We start from the raw sequence: 18,257 nt of genomic DNA, 5'->3' as shown, positions 1-18,257 counted from the left end.
TCTAAAATGCAGTTATATTCAGTGTAAACCCAAACTGGAATGTGGCTCTTTATCTCAACTTCTGCTAAAATGATGCTAGTTTAGGACGGACCGACATCAGCAATGACGTAGTACAGCAAGGAAAAAAACACAACAAACGTAAACCAGGCTTCATACTAATGAGACACAAATGGAAGCTAATTAACATTTTCTTTTTAAATTAAGTTAATTTTAGTTAGTTTTGTAAGTAGCCATTAAAGTTTGAATTAGTTTTTCTCATTTTGCAAAGTATTTATTTTTATTCCAATTAACAAAAATGAGTCTTTTTTACTTCTTGTTACTGTTATTCATTAGTCTTCGCCGATGATGAGAACCTCAGCACCCTCTTTTGAATATGCTATAATAATGCATCTTAACTCACAGAACTGAAAATACAGAAGCCTGCTCTGCCTCCACACCCTCTCCATCCAGGTTACTGTCTTCTGGGTCTCTCGTTCTTTTGTCTCCATCTGACGAGGATGAAGGTTACTTCGAGTGCTCAGCGGTCAACGAGGTTGGAGAGGAGCGCAGGGTCATCGCGGTCATCCTCCAAGGCAGGGATTTGGGATTGGGATTTTGCCACATTCTGAAAGTTCTGATGAATTCCACTGAATGCTTGACATGTTTATTCCTCTGCAGTCCCACCTTCTATTGAGGATGATGTCACAGCAGTGAAGGCTGTGAAAATGTCTCCTGTGGCGTTGCCTTGTCGCGTACAAGGACAGCCTCCACCCACTGTGACCTGGACGAAGGGAGGAGCTAAACTGGGGACCAGGGGAGGAAATTACCGTGTTCTTCCCACTGGTAAGATAACTGGTTTGAGTTGTTCTTCTCAAACCAAGAACTACTCTTGGTTAATCTAAGAAAACTGGATAAAATGATATAATTGCTTTTAATTTAGCACAAGGAAACAAAGTATTCATTCTGCTGATACATCAGTCTTGATATTTCCTGATATGGTTTTAATAATGTTGATATAACTGAATGCTATCTATGACTAAATGTTATGGATGATATTATTATTGTTGCACTGCGAAAATACAAAGTCTTAGCCAGACATTTTTCTCATTCTATAAGCAAAATAATCTTCCAGTGGAACTGGTATTTTTTCCTCAGTCTTAAGGAATTATTGCCTTAAAACAATCTCCTATATCTTGCTGAAAAGTTACTTGTGAGTTCTTTTTTTTTTTTGCAGTGTATGCTAATGTGGCCTATAACTAACTTATTATTTTGATTCTAATATAAACATTATTAAAAATATATGATAAATGGTTTTAAATGTCATGTTCATGCAGGGGTGTTGGAGATACCTGCTGCTTTGCCGAGTCATGCTGGCAGATACACGTGCTCAGCCCGAAACCCGGCTGGAGTGGCTCACAAGCACGTCTCCCTGACCATACAAGGTAGGTCCTAATGGACCTTAGGCCAGTTGTTGGGGAGGGAATGTGAATGATGTTATATGTCAAGTGTGAAATGACTAACTGTGTCCTGTTCCACGTTCCTAGAGCCACCAGAGATCAGGCCGATGGCAGAGGAGGTGCAAGTATTGTTAAATCATGGAACCGTTCTTCCCTGTGAAGTTCAAGGATTTCCCAGACCAACAATCATCTGGCAGAGAGAAGGAGTTCCTATAGCAGCTGGTAACAAGAACATGTGATCTTTTTAAAAAAGAAATAGACAATAGCATTGCCATGAACAATGTTCACAGGATTGTAATCTCATCAGATTTTAGTAATTGTGCCAATATGACTGCCACAGGTCACAGGCTGGCTGTCCTCTCAAATGGAGCGCTGAAGTTCTCTCGTGTGACTCTTGGAGATGCTGGGACCTATCAGTGCCTAGCAAAGAACGAGGCTGGTGTCACTGTAGCGAGAACCAAGCTGGTCCTTCAAGGTAAAATAGACTTCAGTTTAGTGTTGTTGTCACAATGTATACGAAAAGGACTTCTACTTACTTCTTATTTTTAAAAGGCTATATTAGGCATTTATTTATGGGACATTTATGAATGAATTTACTTTCCTTTGTTATTTTTTTTCCAGTTCCACCAGTGCTGAGTGTGCCTCGAATTGACTACACTGCTGTCTTAGGGCAGCCAGTCAGTCTGGAGTGTGCGGCTGATGGTCAGCCACAACCTGAAGTTACTTGGCATAAAGAGAGGAGGCCTGTGGTTGATGGTGCTCATATGCGTATCTTTGCCAATGGAACTCTGGCAATTGCTTCCACGCAGCGGAGCGATGCCGGGATCTACACATGTACAGCTAAAAACCTGGCCGGCAGAGCTAGCCATGATATGAGGCTAGTTGTTCAAGGTGAGAAGAGACTTTGTTTAACTCCTCCTCGCGTTGTGCAAAAAGCATAACACATTGACGCAACTCGATCTGTTGCATTTCAGTTCCACCCATGATTCCACCAGCACAGACAGAGCTGTCGGTCATCCAGGGGTTTCAGGCTCTGCTGCCGTGTGCGGCTCAGGGTTTACCAGAGCCCAGGGTGTTGTGGGAGAAGGACGGCGTTGTTGTCCCGAACCTTCTCGGCAAATTCACCATCCTACGATCTGGAGAGCTGATTATCGAGAGAGTGGAGGTCAGACTTAATATGTAGTTTGTATGTAAGTTCACGAGAGGTGCACCGAAACATCGGCTGATGAGTGGGACTGTCCCGTTTTCAGCTCAGATCTGATCAGTTGGACCTTTCCTATCAAACCGTACTTGAGCGCCACCAGATCAAACTGAAGTCACATCAGTGTGGATGCTGTTACTGAGTGAAGAAAGCTCAAAGTTTGCTGTTTCAGCATCAGGAAGGTGTCATAACATGCATATGCCACTATACCGATGGTCAGGCAACTCGGGCTGAGGTTTCTAGTCCAAGCCAGCATCAACTTGTTATGAAGTCTAGAAAGATCTCTATATTCCTTCCTGTTATATTTCCTAAAGAGATTTCAGAACTGGCTAAAGCCGGCATCTCAGGCTGAAAGCTTTCCCAAGTGCTTTAAATGTGTATCGGTGCATCTCTACCGTTAAGTGCTTAATAACATTTGCCTCTAGCTGTTCTCGGAGGAATTCATTTTGACAGTTTTTTTTTCTTTTTTTTTTTCCCCACACAGCTGGGAGACGCTGGGATATTCACCTGTGTGGCCACCAACCCCGCGGGCTCAGCGAGACGAGATGTCCGCCTGTCAATCAACACCAGGCCGGTTTTCAAAGAGCTGCCAGGTGATGTAACCCTGAACAAGGGGCAGAGTCTGGCCTTGTCCTGTCATGCTCAGGGAACACCTCCTCCCTCCATCTCCTGGACTATCAACAACAAGCCCTACAAAGGTACTCGGTTCAGGTGCAGCCATGTGGTAGTTGTCTCGGTTCAGGAGAGTGTTTGGGGTTCTGACCACGACCAAACTGTTCTAGGAGCCATTACAGACGAGGCAGGCAGGAGCTCAGTCCTCTCTGAGAACGTGACTCTGAATGACGCTGGGACCTACGTGTGCTTGGCAGAGAACAGTGTGGGCTCCATCCGAGCGCTCTCGTTCGTCCGTATCAGAGGTGAGATTTTATTGAAGGATTGTCTCTACTTTAAGCTTTACATGTGAATAAGCCATAATTTACGCGTCTCCCGTGTTAAATATTTATCCCGTGCACCTTCAGAGCCTCCGGTGTTAAAGGGTGAAGCCCACACGTCTCAGACGGTTGTCCAGGGTGGCACCGCAATGCTTGACTGTCCAGTTCACGGAGATCCCAGCCCCGTCCTCCGCTGGCTACGAAATGGGAAGCCCTTAAACCGCCTCCTCCGAATGCAAGCACTCCACAATGGATCTCTGGTCATTTACAGCATCACTGTAATTATGATTTATTTTGTTATTTTGCCTTTTACATCTCACTAAACCCATTTTCTTAACCATTGCAGCTTAAGTTTGAATAATTAGGCTTTCCTAAAGAATCTAAAAAAAAAAAAAAAAAGTTGTACATCATTTATCCAAATTAAACTTCGATTTGCAGTCCCCCTAAGTGAAGGGGCCATGTGTGACTGTCCTACAGTCTCCCCGCTTCCATCCAAATCAGATTCAGTTCAGCCACAGCGGCTAACAGCATTAGCCACGGAGCAAAGTGACGGCGAGGGCTCTGCATGTTCCAAGACTCGCCCCTCCTCCGTTGGTCTGTAACCTCGTTACGGTCCGTAACTGCAGCCGTAATCGAACAGCCTGCAGCTGAGACTCTCACAGACGGATGAGTGTCCTTCCCACCGAGGACTCTAATGTGAAATTTCTCCCTCCCTGGACAAATCCTGTCTGTCACGACAACTTAATAGAATATAATCAGGTGTTCCACTGAACAAACATGTCAACTTTTTTTTTTTGTTTTAAATCTTGGTTTTCTGTCCTTGTAAAAGTAACTGATTTTGTTTTGAAGGATTGTGATGTCACAATCAGATGGTAGGACACTAACCAAGTTAGAGCTGCCTTATCTACCTGTCGGATCCACAGGCTGCAGATGAAGGAGAGTATCAGTGTGTTGCTGAGAGTGAGGCCGGATCAGCCGAGAGGACCGTAACCCTCAAGGTCCAGAGTGAGTTTGGCCAACATAATTTCACAGATTAGTTGCAAAACCAGTAACTAGAGATGCACTGATCCAAATTTCCGATCTTCTGATTCTGCCGATATGGATTTTGACCAATGCAGATCTGTCTTTAAGTATTAATTAATTAATTAAGTCATTAATTGTTTGTATTAGGAGCAGAGGGGATGTCATACTCATGTGTTAGCGCTGTTAGCCATCTTCACACAGACTCACCCTTTTGCTCATCAATGTCAGTGGATAAACAGTTTTGCTTTTCCCCGTTATTAGTACATTGAGTAGCGTGTTCGCAAGAATGATTGACATAGCTAAGACCTTCTTATTGGTTGTTTTTGACCAGTAGTGGCGCATTTTTACAGATTGCCATAGTAGCACTGGGCGGGGGTGGAGGACCTTGACTTTTTTCCACAGATTATCTCTCTCAAATTTAATACATGCTTAAAATACATATTTTTTTAAAACTTGCATACTGCAGTTTTAAAAATTCGCTTTGCTTTTGTGTGATTTTAGAGCTGATTTTCACATGCTTGGCAGTAAAAACCAACTCATCCATGCTGTTATCATTGACTCTCTATCGTCTCTAACATAGTTCATGGAGGTTACTCCAGCTGGGGGGAATGGAGTCCATGCAGCAGTACATGTGGTCAAGGTTTTCAGGAACGAAACAGACTGTGCAACAATCCAGCGCCAGCAAACGGCGGCCGCGCCTGCGGCGGCCCGAGCACCGACTCAAGGAAATGTCAGACTGGTTTGTGTCCAGGTAGCGTCGCCAGACTTCTTCTATTTATCCAAGTTGTTACATTCGACAACAAGCTGGCGTGCACAAACCACCTGCAAAACTCCTATTTATCAGACTGTTTGGGTTTCTGCTGACAGGTGAGGTTCCACGTAAGACTCGAGGCAGTCTGATAGGGATGGTGAATGACAGAGAGTTTGGTGTGTCCTTCCTGGAGGCCAACATCACAGACGACAAGGAACAAGGCAGCAGCACTCTGGAGGCACGTCTGGACAACATCCCTCCTGCAGTCGGTGAGTTACTGTACATACTGTACTGCAGCTTCAAAGGAGTTGTTTCAGCAAGTTCACTCACCCTTTTATGTGTCTGTAAAGAGCCTTAAAACCCTTTATAGTAAAAAAAAAATGCTCTGGATATAAAGCGGGCTAAATAAATGAGGTATTTTGTTTTAGAAGTTTTGTTTTTATTCATTAAATTTTTATTAGAGACACTTGCATGAATAAGTGATAATTCAGAGATGGAAAATGTTTGAAATATCTTGAAATACCCATAGCAGATAAAGAACTAATGCTTTGTCGTAGGTCCCTTGCTGCAGGTTCTGGTGTCTGTTTTCACTCCCATCTATTGGACCACTGTGCTTCAAAACGGAGCCGCCAGAAACGGGTTCTCCTTCACACAGGGCCAGTTCAGACAGGAGTCTCAGCTGGAGTTTGATACCGGTGAGCTCATCAAACTTTCACTTTTTTTTGTCTTCCTTATTGATTTATTCATCGGGTAGAATAAAATCAGAACATAATAGCGGGTTAGTTTAACATATTTCACATGTGATGGATTTTGCCATCACATGTGAAACTGGCCCTCGGCTTTGCTACTCTGTAATGTAGTGCAACAACTACATTTGATTGTTGATTCAATGTTGCATGACTGAGTTTTTGTGTTTAGTGATGTAAAGCACTTTGAAATGCCTTGCTGCTGATTGATTGATTGATTGATTGATTGATTGATTGATTGATTGATTAAAACACACAAAAAATGACAAGAGATAAAAATTACATCGAAATTGAAAAAAAAAAAAAAAATGAACAGAAAAAAATAGGACATTATTTCTTTTATGTCAGAACTGAGCACTCATTTGTAAAAGCAGCCAGCAGATGGCAGCACTCGCTACCTTGAACATGCTCGAGTTTGTCCAACAAACAGTGTTTTATTGGATTCTCACAGGAGAGATCCTCCGTCTGACCCATGTGGCCAGGGGACTGGACTCGGAGGGAGTTCTGCTGATTGACATCGTAATCAACGGCTTCGTTCCGCCGTCATTATCCTCCTCATCTCATCTGGGCCTTCAGGTGTGTTTGTGGAAGTGATTATGTGGGGCCTCGACTGTATCTCGAGTTCCTTTTACGTCACTCTGCAGAAATGGATCCCTTCGATTCGTCTGACCTGATTTGACCCTCCTCCCACAGGACTTTGATGAGTCATACGTGCAGACGGGCCAAGGACAGCTGTACTCATGGTCATCGCAGACCCACCAGAGAGCAGGCAGTCCCATGGCGCTGCGATGTAATCACACCATCGTTTACGAGGGCCAGGACGAACGCCAAGGCCCTGTGCTTCAGCTGCTCAAGGTTTCTGGAATAAACAGCGTCTACAACATGTTCACCCTGACTTTGGACTTCCACATCACTACCAGCCTCCTCGTACCAGGTCTGGGGATACACAGAATAAATTATCCTCTGACATTCCTACTACACATGAATCGCTGAACCTGAAATAATGCTTTTTTTTTTTTTTTTTCTTTTGCAGATGGTTATGAAGACACATGCCCAAAAGGCTTCAGTCTCGACACGGCCTCTTACTGTGCTGGTGTGACGGTTTTTTTCTTATTTGTCTCATCTGGTTGCTGGCGATATTTATTGGCATTTTTCTCTCAGTTCTTCGGTTTTTGTGAATGTAACAAAATGTCTCGTTGCCAGATGAAGACGAGTGTGCCCTGCAGTCTCCCTGCTCCCATTCATGCAACAACATCCTGGGAGGGTTCACCTGTGCCTGTCCTTCTGGCTTCACTATCTCTGCAGAGACCAACACATGCCACGGTGAGGCACTAAACACAACCTGCTGAATGCCAACATGTAAATACTGTCCTGCCAACACTGTGTTGGATTTGTTGGATTGCTTGCGTCCCACTCAGATATTGACGAGTGCTCCCAAGGCTCCCACATGTGCCACTACAACCAGCAGTGTGTCAACACAGTGGGTACATACCGCTGCCAGGCCAAGTGTGGACCGGGATTCAAACCCAGCGCCACAGGAACCAGCTGTGAAGGTCAGTCTGAGACATGCTGTCCTACGGCCATTTATCGCCAATCGAAGCACGCTGTACAACATTTGCCGTTGCTTTAAAACCAATTTTTCCTCATTTTTCCAATTTAACAACTACAAACGCCAGTGTCTTGCATTAGGATTTTATGTGTATAATTTAATGTCAGTAAAAAATAAACCCCAGAGGTTTGTCGGTAAACATAATAAAGTCATGCGATTGGACGAATTTATTTATCATTGATGACAGGCTAAGCCATTCACCGCTTTGATTATTTTTAAAGAGCTTTTTTTAAAAATTAATTTATTTGTTTGTTTTGAACCATGAGTTTCTCTCTCAATTACGGCAATAACAATGCTTGGTTGAAGCCAAACGACACAGCCTACGGAAGAAATATGTAGCTTTTCATGACACACACAAACTCCTTCCAGCTGCAAGCAAAGCTTTTATTTTCTCCAGAGTGCATCTGACTTAGAACAGTAAGGCACTATCCTATGTCCAGAAAATGTATTTTTATTTAAATAATAGTGATGGTTTGGGCAAACAAAAGAAAGACTGGCTTTCCTCCCGGCTTAATGGTGCTTACGGGCCTTTCCTCTATGTGTTTTATGAATTTGAGGATTAAACAACAAATAAAAAGTTAAACACTAAAATATAAACAGTCTCCAGCAAATATGTGTGCTTCCACAAAAAAATATAAAAAATCTCAGCTGCAGTTTTAAGTCTTTTTGAGCAATTTGGCGCACGCCAACCTTTCCAAATTATTTTTGTAGAAAACTGGAAACCATTTATCATCTGCCTTCCACTTCGCAGTTTTGCACTGCGTTGTTTTGGTCTGTCACATAAAATCTAAGTAAAAATACATCAAGGTTTTTTACTTTTACTGCTATGTGTAAGTTTTATTAAAAATATGTTCTTTACACATTTGTCAAAACTGGCATGATTGACAGCGCTAAGGCCCTCCTCCTGGCTCCGATTGGTTATTTTTAGTTAGCACTGGGAGAAGGTGGAAGAGTACAAAAAATGTCCACAGATTATCTATCTGATAACCATACTTTGACGAAATAGTGAGAGCTTCAACAAATATGTAGAGAAATATTTTTCATAAAAGTTATGTACTGCAGCTTTAAGGCCTCTAAACGCTTTCTGAAGGCACCGTATTAGTACTGATGAACCCTTTCATGGCTAATTTGTGTTTCAGATGTGGATGAGTGCCAGGAGTCTGCCGTCTCCCCGTGCCACCATAAGTGTCTCAACACTCTGGGTTCCTACCGTTGTATCTGTCATCCTGGATACCAGTCGTCAGGACATCGCTGCATCGGTCAGTCAGTTTCTTCTTGTGATTAAAACACCTCATGGTGGTTTGGAGACAGACATTCTGTAAAGTGGTTAAGACCCAGATGAGCACATTTTCTTTCCCCATCTTCGCATATTCTTCAGATCAGATGAGTATCTGGACAGCTTAAGCTGAGGTCATTTATTTATTTATTTCGCCAGGGATTTGGTGACCTTGTCTCCCCGATCAGTCTGCTGAAGTCAGTCTGTTAGTGTGAAACCCAAGCCTCGTTTAGAATCAAATCTGTGGTGTGTCCATGTCGGGTGTCATGACATTATTTCCACAGCTGAGTGGTGAATGTTTGGACTTTTCCAGACATCAACGAGTGCATGAGGAACGTGTGCCCGGCGCACCAGCAGTGCCGCAACACCGATGGAGGATATCAGTGTTTTGACAGTTGTCCGGCTGGAATGACCACAGCAGAAAATGGGGCCTGTGCAGGTGAGTGACTGTCACACATTGGTTGTTTCAAGAGATTTTCTCCTTTGGGATTTTCTCCTTGATATCGATCTGAAGAAAGTCAGTGAAACATGCAGGTTTTGAAAACGCGACGCCTTTAAAATGCAGTAAAATTACAAGACTTGTATCACACGTACAAACTTAACAATGACACTACAGTATCTGTTTTTGTTGACACTTTTACATTTTTTCCAAGCAGGAAGTTCTACAAAATAAATAGAACATTTTGACAACAAGGCAACAAAAATTTGCATAGTTTTAACATTTATTTTTAAAAATATATTTACGTCAAGACATACTTTTACACCCCTTAATGAACTCAAATCTTGCTCCTGCTGAATTATTTTTTTTTTCATCCAGAACAAACAGCTTCAGTTCTTACCGTGTTTATCTGTTTTGATGATTCGCTGGGAGTGCGTGAACAAAATTTACAGAAAAATTAACTCGAGAGATTTCTTGATTTTGCTTTGAATGTCACAACATTCGCCGAGTGTTTCAGATGCTCTCCGTATTTCTCTCTCTTCTGCACCGAGAATTTTCTGGAAATATCTGAACAGAGAGAGCAGTGACGTGACGCTGGCAGATCGGGAGTCGCAGCAGATAATTCAGTCTCTCTTCCACTGTGATATAAGAGTAAAATACAAAAAAAAAAAGTAGATTGTAGATTTGTTAGAACAAAATAATGTCATAAATTTTTAATTCTGCAAGCCTTGCTCACAAGAATGGGTCATGACTATTAATAATTTGCTTTGCAACAACTGGCTGTCGCTTACAAAATAACTATCCGAAGCTGAGTTTTGTTCTCACAGACCAAAAAAACCTTGACTAGAATCCAGACCCTGGGATTAGATTGGGAAATCTTTATACTTTTACTTTAATTACTTCAACTGTGCTAACTTCAGCATTAGAGCAGATAAACAGCCGTGGCTCACGTTAATGATCAGAAGGGCTATCGCATTTTATTTTACACACAACAATCTTACTGACAGAGCTGAAATGACTTGGAATTAAGAGTTTCACGACATTTGACAATAAGCAGAATTTTTATGGGAATGTCTGAGGGTAATTTTTTGGACTCAGTCTGTCCCTCAGAACGAGAGCTGGAATTATTTGTCCAGAGTTGTTCCTCAAAAATACCAAAAATATTTATTACAGGGAATTCACAGCTTCGACAGCAGAAATGTGGGAAAGTAATTAGGGGGGGGAAAAAAGTGCATTTATTTTGTCTGTTTGATTTCACTTTTACAGTTATTACTTTTTTTTTTTTTAGTTGGTTTTAAGAATAAAATGTTTGAACCAAGCTGCCTCCCGGTTTTCTTCCTAGATATTGACGAGTGCCAGGACGGAAGTCACATGTGCCGCTACAGTCAGATCTGTCAGAACACGGTCGGAGGGTACGGATGCGTTTGCCCCAGAGGTTACAGATCTCAGGGAGTCGGCCTTCCGTGTCTGGGTAGGACGTTTCTCTTGTCTGATTGATGAAACACCTCTTCAAAAAGGGTCCCACATTGACTCCATCGTGAATTTTACTGCGCCTTCCAGACGTCGACGAATGCTCTCAAACGCCAAATCCTTGTGCGCACCAGTGCCGTAACGTGCCCGGCAGCTTCAGGTGCCTGTGCCCTCCCGGGACTCTGCTGATGGGGGACGGGCGCTCCTGTGCGGGGCTGGAGCGAGGCCAGATCTTCACCAACGGTACCAGAGTGAGGGCGAGACTCCGCCCACAGCTGGTGTCGACCCTCGGCCGGCCAATCATCTCCCGCTCTAACGGAGCATCTCGCATTACGAGGCAGAGCTGTCCTGTGGGCTACACCAGCAGAGATGGCGCATGTGTGGGTAGGTTTGAATTAACACTTGTTTGCAGGAACAAGTGTTAATTGTTCCTGCAAACATTAAAAAGAACACTGTTCTTTTTAATGTGGCCTTAGTGTTTTTAACTTTTTTTTTTTTTTTTTCACAGACGTGGATGAGTGTTTGTTGAAGAAGCCATGCCAACACAAATGCATAAACACGGTCGGCAGCTTTCATTGTCTGTGCCCTCCAGGATACAAACTTCTGCCCAATGGCAGAAGCTGTAAAGGTATGAACTTCCTGGATCGCTCTACGCTGAACACAATCTTCAAACCGCTCCTGCAAATAACAGAAAAGTCCGCGTCCCCCTCCTTTTAACAGATATTGACGAGTGCGTGGAACAAGGAATTCAGTGTGGACTCAGTCAGATGTGCTTTAATACCAGAGGGGGATACCAGTGTCTGGATACACCCTGCCCTACTTCCTACCAAAGTGCAGGACGTCCTGGGTAAATAAGATGTCAACGTTTTGTCCTGTTACGAAGCAAATCAGCTCCCAGATGGATAGCAGGTCAAAGGTGTGAAGGCGGACAGAAATCTTTTGTTTTTGTTTTAAAAATGTTATGTGGTGGAAATAAGCCTGACCCAGACAGCGACCGCAGGCAAGGGTAGAGTACTGCATTATCAAACTATCAACAATTTCAGTTAGGCAAAAGTCCTTTAAGATTTAGCCAATTCCTGAAAATAATTCAACTGAGAAATCAGGGTGCCGCTGATGCAGAGTTTGCTCTTTAATAGCAGCAGGCAATGTTTCCACACACATAGTGAGGTGGAGCATTTTGAACGAACTCTTCCATGACTCCTGTATCCTGGCAACAGTGAAACCATTCATGTTGCCTCCAGTCCGAAGGGTTGGGATTATTCACAGTTTGCCTAAGAACATTGTTATGAAAGAAAGGGATGAAGGCTTCCTCAATGAGCAGCTTTGTTCCACAACACTGCAGCTATTTGTTGATGAACATGATCTTTTTCTAGGTATAGAGCTCTGTGTCACAAAGCAAAGGCGATGATTTAAGTGGCTTAGTGGTGAAAACATTGAAATTTGGAACCGTAGCCGGGGAAACTCCTTGGATGTTAATCCCAATGGGTAGAAGCTGACAGTTTACATAAATTTGATCCATTCCTCTATTAAAGCCTTTCTGAAATGTTAAAAAAAAATATCCTGGAAACATCTGATAAAGGCATCTAACACTGAAGCAGTAAAATTAGCGTAAATCATTTTCTTCAGCTGTAATCCATCTTGGCCACGTCTCTACACAAACATTTCGTTTTTCATGTAATAAACACATCTCTGCTCTTTCCCCCGCCGGCTTCTCCAGGACCTGCTTCAGGCCCTGCTCTCTGGACTGCGCCGCAGGCGGCTCGCCGCTGCTCCTGCAGTACAAGCTGCTCACTCTCCCCTCCGGCATACCGCCCAACCACAACGTGGTGCGGCTGTCGGCGTTCTCGGAGTCGGGCGTCCTGCAGGAGCGCACCTCCTTCACGATACTCGAGCAGGAGTCGGTCACGGGCGTGACGGGCCGAGTGTTTGACATCAGAGACGAGGCCGGCAGGGGGATCATCTTCACTCGGCGCGTTCTGGATAGACCTGGCCTCATGAGGCTCAAGGTGCAGGCCACCACGATCTCAGAACACGGTCGCATAACGTACCAGAGCATCTTCATCATCTACATCTCCATCTCAGCGTACCCCTACTGAGCCCACACGTTGCTCTGCTGATGACTCAAAATCAGACCACGAGAAGAAACTCTGCTATTTCAGTTTTTGTAACAGCCCTGTAAGAAAAAAACAAAACAAAACAAAAAAAAAAAACCGCTGATCATCCTGAAGTGTAGATGTCTGCTACATGCTCCTATCAGGAAAGATGTGAGACTTTCATATACAGAAGCGAATCCGATGGAAAATGCTAAAGAGGAGAACGGGAACGTAACACTAACATAATTTTGTCTCGAGTTACAATCTAAATGGTTTTTTTCTTTCTCCAGAATGTTCATTGTTTTAGTGTTTGATTCTCATGTTGAATATTCAAGTTTGGTACAGAGATATTTTTATAGCTCGCACTTGGAAGTAAAATGGCAAATCTTTTCACAGCTATGAATTTGTTTAGTGTCCCCAGAAACCCCTATATTATTTATTGAAGTCATTTTAAACAAAAACTGCTTTAAGCTCACCTTTAGCAACATCAGGTTTGCGTTATAATTGATGTACTGGCACATCATTAACGGTCCTATGTGATTATTTTTTTACTCCTTTTGTTAGATTTGTCATGTCAGAAGGTGCTACTTTGAATGTGGTTTTTTGAGTTTGTGTGATTGGTGCCAGTGCTAATAATAAAAAGGCCAGTGATATTTCACAACAACAACAAAAACAAATTAAAAAGGATAATAAGCAATTTGCAAACTATTACAGTATTTGCATTAGAATACAGCAAACTAATACTTTCCACACTAGTTGATGTGGAATAAAACCAGGACCATAAAGGAACAAGAAGAGGAGTCAATGAACTATCAACAATATTTGTAGATGGTTTAATATTTTAATTGAAACAAAAAAAAACTCTCTTTGCTGTAATTGTGTCAAATATTTGTATGAATAAAATGCTTTTGCTTCTCCAGTGTTGTACCGCGTTTATCCCTGTTGATCTTGATTTCTGTTGTTCACCATTTCTGCTGCAGATATCGACACCCAGTGACCTCTTTACTAGGTTCATGTTGGTTGTATGACTTTTAAACATCTTTGTCCTTCAGGACTGCATTATTCCTTTGCGGCACACATTCACCAAAGTGTCAGAAGCAGTCCTGCAGAATGCAGGGTTCACATCGAAATGATCGCATCACCGCTGCCGATTCCCTGAGGGATTACCAGAAACAGAAATTTAACTGCGCAAACCAGGGGCTTTCTCTACGCTGCAAGTTCTGCCAATTAGCGGCACCAAATGAAACCAAGGTAAATAATACTTGATTAAAAGCACATCAACAGTTTTAGAAATTTTATTTTGTCTACTGTTTTGCTTTACAGGAAAAGAAACACATTGGAATTGAGGTTCCAGTATCGTCTCGAACCAGCCGGTCCGTTGTCTTCTGACATCAATGAGGTATTTTCAGTCACATGAACGGCCTCTCACTGGAGATTTTCTCATCTTCAGAACATTCTCCGTACACCAGATAACCAGATGTGCATAAAATTTTCAGTAGCTGTTTCTGAAATACTCACACCGGTCTCACTATTGACGACACACTTTTCAAAGTTGCTTAAGTCTCCTTTCCTCTCCATTCTGAAGCTTGCTTTCTACACGTCTGGATCAGCCTTAACGAACTGAATGTGATTTACTAACTCGCTGTCTGCACTAAGCAGCAATGTAATAGGAGTACCTAATAAAGTGGCCAGGGACTAACCCAAAGCTTCACAATCTGCTCCCTTCGCTTGAGGCTAAAACCTGCAGTTCGCAGAGTTTCTGCCACATCTTGCCGTGAAACAGTCCCTACGTGGGACAGAGCATCTCTCCTAAAAGAAGCCTTCATCTCTCCCATTAATACTTTCATTTCAAAAAGTACAAAAACACAGTCTTAAGGTGTGTTTAGTGCGAGGCAGCGCACTCCCAGAACAGCTTTAGTGCTCCATTGATGCACTGATGCTGCAAATCACAGAGGTTTACAGTAGGGATGGGGGATCTCCGTCTCGACTCTTACCTACAAGCATATTGGAAAAGTCTGCAACGTTAACAACTACAGTGTGTTTTCAATTTTGTTCCAGAAAAAAAATTATGTTTTTCACCTTCAGTGCAGTCATGGGAACGAGTGAGTTTACTCTCCTCCAGTCGAAGGTGTAAGAGCATCTATCTAGTCTTCACCAGGTTTAACGCTCATATAAATCTCACCGTAAGTGTACAAAAACACATACTTTTACATTATTTTCTAGTTAGCAAAAAAAAGAAAAGAAAAATGAAGCAACAGTGGAAAATCTGATGGGAGAAACTGAATCCGCTCTTGCCTCCCTAAAACTTAAGTTGCAAAGTAGCAGCTAGGCAGATGCTGCAGCAAATTCAAACAAAACTGCTCGTTAGACGCTTCAGAGGTCAGTTGGCATGTTTCATATTGCAGCTCTTGACAAGGAGGAAAAAGCAATGATGCAATATGTTGTTCGAAAGGGTTCCCAGGAGAGCATCTCTTCTGTGTAGAAAGAATACTGGGCTCCTAAAGTTGCATCTGGGTGAACCACAAGATTCTGGAACAATAGAGTTTGATCATATTTGGTTAAAATGTATTGCATCATGTTTGGGAAAGACCAAAAACAGCACATCAGCAGAATAACAACGGCTTACCAACAGGCAAGCGGTGACGTCAACCACAGAAACCAGTCACTGAGTCGACCATGAACGCCTCTGTGTACCAGAGGTATTCCACATGCAATATGAGACTTGTCTAAACACAAGCAGGAAATCTACAGCAAAATGCCCGAAACAAACAAAAAATAAATAAAAACCAATGGCCCAGTCAAAGCCCACACCTCAATCTGAATCATTCACGAACCTCTGCAAGCATTATTGAATGTTTACGTTGACATTTTACAACCTCGCCAGGGCCACGACATTTTTCTTGTGCAAAGATGCATTAAACCCCAGACATGAATCCGCCACGGTTGGCGTCGTGGTTGGACCAAAACGCAGGAACGCCGGAGGCAACGACGGAATGAAAAATGTTTACGAAACAGCACAGAAATGGAGAACAGCGTGTCAAGCCGGATCGAGCGTAACGGAGGAATCCAACGCTGAACGATGGAAACTAAGAAGCTTCATAGCTTCATTAAGGGTGGAAGGTGGCAATGAAACCAGGTGAGAAAATCAGAACAGCTGAAGGAGAGTGGTCCAGCCAGGGAGACTGAGGAAAGAAAAATAAATGCATAACACAGGAGGACTTAAAAACACAAAAACATACACATCAAAAGAGGAAAACACTAAGACTAATGTAAGAGGATAAACCAAAAGACACAGTGGAAGAAAAATATGAAACTAAACACAATGGAAAGAAGTGAAAATGCCAAGACCAAAAGTACAATAATGAACAGCACAAGAGGAGAGAACTGAATGGGAAGACATTAAAAAAACCCCGCAAGATAAAAGCTAAAACACATGGAGACAACTTTGTGCAGTAATGGAGTAGGAAAATAGAAACAGAAACAGACTTTATGGTCTCACGTAGGGGAAATTCAGGTTCACACACAAAAAGTTCTTAAAGTGCTAAAAACAAAACATAGAAACAAAATTAACAACAGTAATGATAACAGTGATAATAACATACTGCACAAGATAAGAAAATACTGTCCAGTTAGGAAGAAAACAATATCAGACTCACGATTCACAAGATGTGCAAAGACGGATCACTTTTTCAAAACTGCACAAAATGTGCATTGAAAATGTAAAAACAAACAAAAAAAAAACTATTTACAATACAACATATCAGTGCAGAAAAACAGATGTGAAGAGGAAAAATTTTTTTTGAAATTGAGTACGAACAGTGTAGGTGATTGTGCCTCTATATTTTACACTGTTCACCGTTTTCGCCTCGGCATTGAAAACAGTGGACTGTGTAAAACAGAAGTAAAGAAGGCAGAGCAGCTGCTGAAACAATAAGATAAGCTAAAAACAAATGGGTGTCCTGTTATTTTTTTCTTTTTTAACCACCGTTTTATTATAACAGATGTGGATTTTTGTTAATCCAAGACAAACATGAGCGAAGCTCTGCATTAATGCAGATGCAAAACGGAATCACAACGTTGCAGCGCGAGATCTTTGGGGGCTTTGGAGATTTTTCAGCCCCAGCAAAACAGCAAAGTGCTACACTTATGTCGTAATGTTTCGTTCAATTGCTGCAAAGTACCAAAACTGAAGAACTCATTATGTAGTTCGAGTGCTTTCTTAACACTTCTGGGTTACATGGTGAAGACATGTGCCATATTCCACATGACCTAATGGCTGGAAACTCATGGAAAGCGTCCAGTCTAGCTATTCAGCGGATTTAACGAGGTGCTGTCAACTTTGCAGTCCAATTCCAAGGCTGGAAAAATGACCGAATCTGTGCCGGCTTCGGTGGCTGACGATTCAGTAACCTGCTTAGTCAGACAGAATCCTGTGGGTCTTGCTTACTGTAGAAGTCCTTACACGATTCGGTTTGGTTTACGTAAACACGTAGAGATACTTGCACACAAATACGCCAAAGGTCGTCTGATCAACGGCTTGTAAGAAAGAGTTGAGCAGCAACTGAATGGAAACTGAGAACTTGTTTGGTGACTGACATTTGTGTGAGGTGCAACAGAACCAATAATAAGTTGCAACATTTTCACGTCCAAAACAATTGCCAGACTTTAACACAAAAAAGTTATAATGAAGAGAAACATGCATATTTCATGTAAAGATGCAAGACCCAAAGACTTTGTTTAATCTGATGGATTTAAATAATTTAATAATAAATAATAAACAGAAGTCATTTTTAAAGTTTTTGTGCATTTATTTCTTCCTGTCATTGACTTTTTCTGTTTTGTTTTGTTTTTTTGTACACAGATGTTCACAAGAGGGATCTGTTTAGAAAATGTTTGGGAGAATTATGCAAATTAGACATTACTCATTGTCTCATGTCCCAGAAGGAATCTTAATATTCTTTCTGAGTAAATAATAACGCACATCCCAACAATGACCGGTCCTTCTAACAGATATGAGTTACTTAATCGTCGTTACGTAGAATTACAAACAATCTTTTTTGATTGAAATTCAAGCCCCAGGAATTAGATCACTCTTTGCCTTTGGTGAACTCTGTGGACAGGAAGTCTCCAGTGAGATCATTGGCTTGGGTAATACCTCAGCTGCTCAGTAGGTGGAGCAAGACTCAGTTTTTTTTTTTTAATCCTCAAGATGCTGAAGCATTTGTCTTAGACCCAAGCATGACCGGGTGTTGCTGGTATCTCAGCTGCCGCTAATTTCATA

At 42.2% G+C, this 18,257-nt stretch overlaps 1 protein-coding gene across 1 annotated transcript in view; it reads left to right on the top strand.

The window, feature by feature from the left end:
* The window catches only part of hmcn2 (hemicentin 2), a 60,853-nt gene extending 46,958 nt beyond the window's left edge, over positions 1–13,895 (top strand). The window contains exons 55-80 of the mRNA XM_088009032.1: positions 451–572; positions 658–822; positions 1,314–1,421; positions 1,524–1,658; positions 1,777–1,911; positions 2,058–2,327; positions 2,411–2,601; positions 3,122–3,335; positions 3,420–3,554; positions 3,657–3,847; positions 4,493–4,574; positions 5,173–5,343; positions 5,460–5,612; positions 5,901–6,038; positions 6,541–6,665; positions 6,783–7,023; positions 7,123–7,182; positions 7,293–7,412; positions 7,508–7,642; positions 8,838–8,957; positions 9,288–9,413; positions 10,756–10,884; positions 10,974–11,267; positions 11,392–11,511; positions 11,604–11,730; positions 12,601–13,895. Of these exons, the coding sequence (XP_087865158.1) occupies positions 451–572; positions 658–822; positions 1,314–1,421; positions 1,524–1,658; positions 1,777–1,911; positions 2,058–2,327; positions 2,411–2,601; positions 3,122–3,335; positions 3,420–3,554; positions 3,657–3,847; positions 4,493–4,574; positions 5,173–5,343; positions 5,460–5,612; positions 5,901–6,038; positions 6,541–6,665; positions 6,783–7,023; positions 7,123–7,182; positions 7,293–7,412; positions 7,508–7,642; positions 8,838–8,957; positions 9,288–9,413; positions 10,756–10,884; positions 10,974–11,267; positions 11,392–11,511; positions 11,604–11,730; positions 12,601–12,979 (4,186 nt within the window). The 3' untranslated portion in view covers positions 12,980–13,895. The remainder of the gene's footprint in view (positions 1–450; positions 573–657; positions 823–1,313; positions 1,422–1,523; positions 1,659–1,776; positions 1,912–2,057; positions 2,328–2,410; positions 2,602–3,121; positions 3,336–3,419; positions 3,555–3,656; positions 3,848–4,492; positions 4,575–5,172; positions 5,344–5,459; positions 5,613–5,900; positions 6,039–6,540; positions 6,666–6,782; positions 7,024–7,122; positions 7,183–7,292; positions 7,413–7,507; positions 7,643–8,837; positions 8,958–9,287; positions 9,414–10,755; positions 10,885–10,973; positions 11,268–11,391; positions 11,512–11,603; positions 11,731–12,600) is intronic.
* The last annotated feature ends 4,362 nt before the right edge of the window (positions 13,896–18,257 follow it).

This window comes from Poecilia mexicana, unplaced genomic scaffold (assembly GCF_051168715.1).
Source record: "Poecilia mexicana isolate PSO_F unplaced genomic scaffold, ASM5116871v1 scaffold_9, whole genome shotgun sequence".
Lineage (NCBI taxonomy): Eukaryota > Metazoa > Chordata > Actinopteri > Cyprinodontiformes > Poeciliidae > Poecilia > Poecilia mexicana.
Note: the sequence above shows the minus strand (reverse complement) of the source record. Positions and strands in the feature narration are given on the sequence as shown.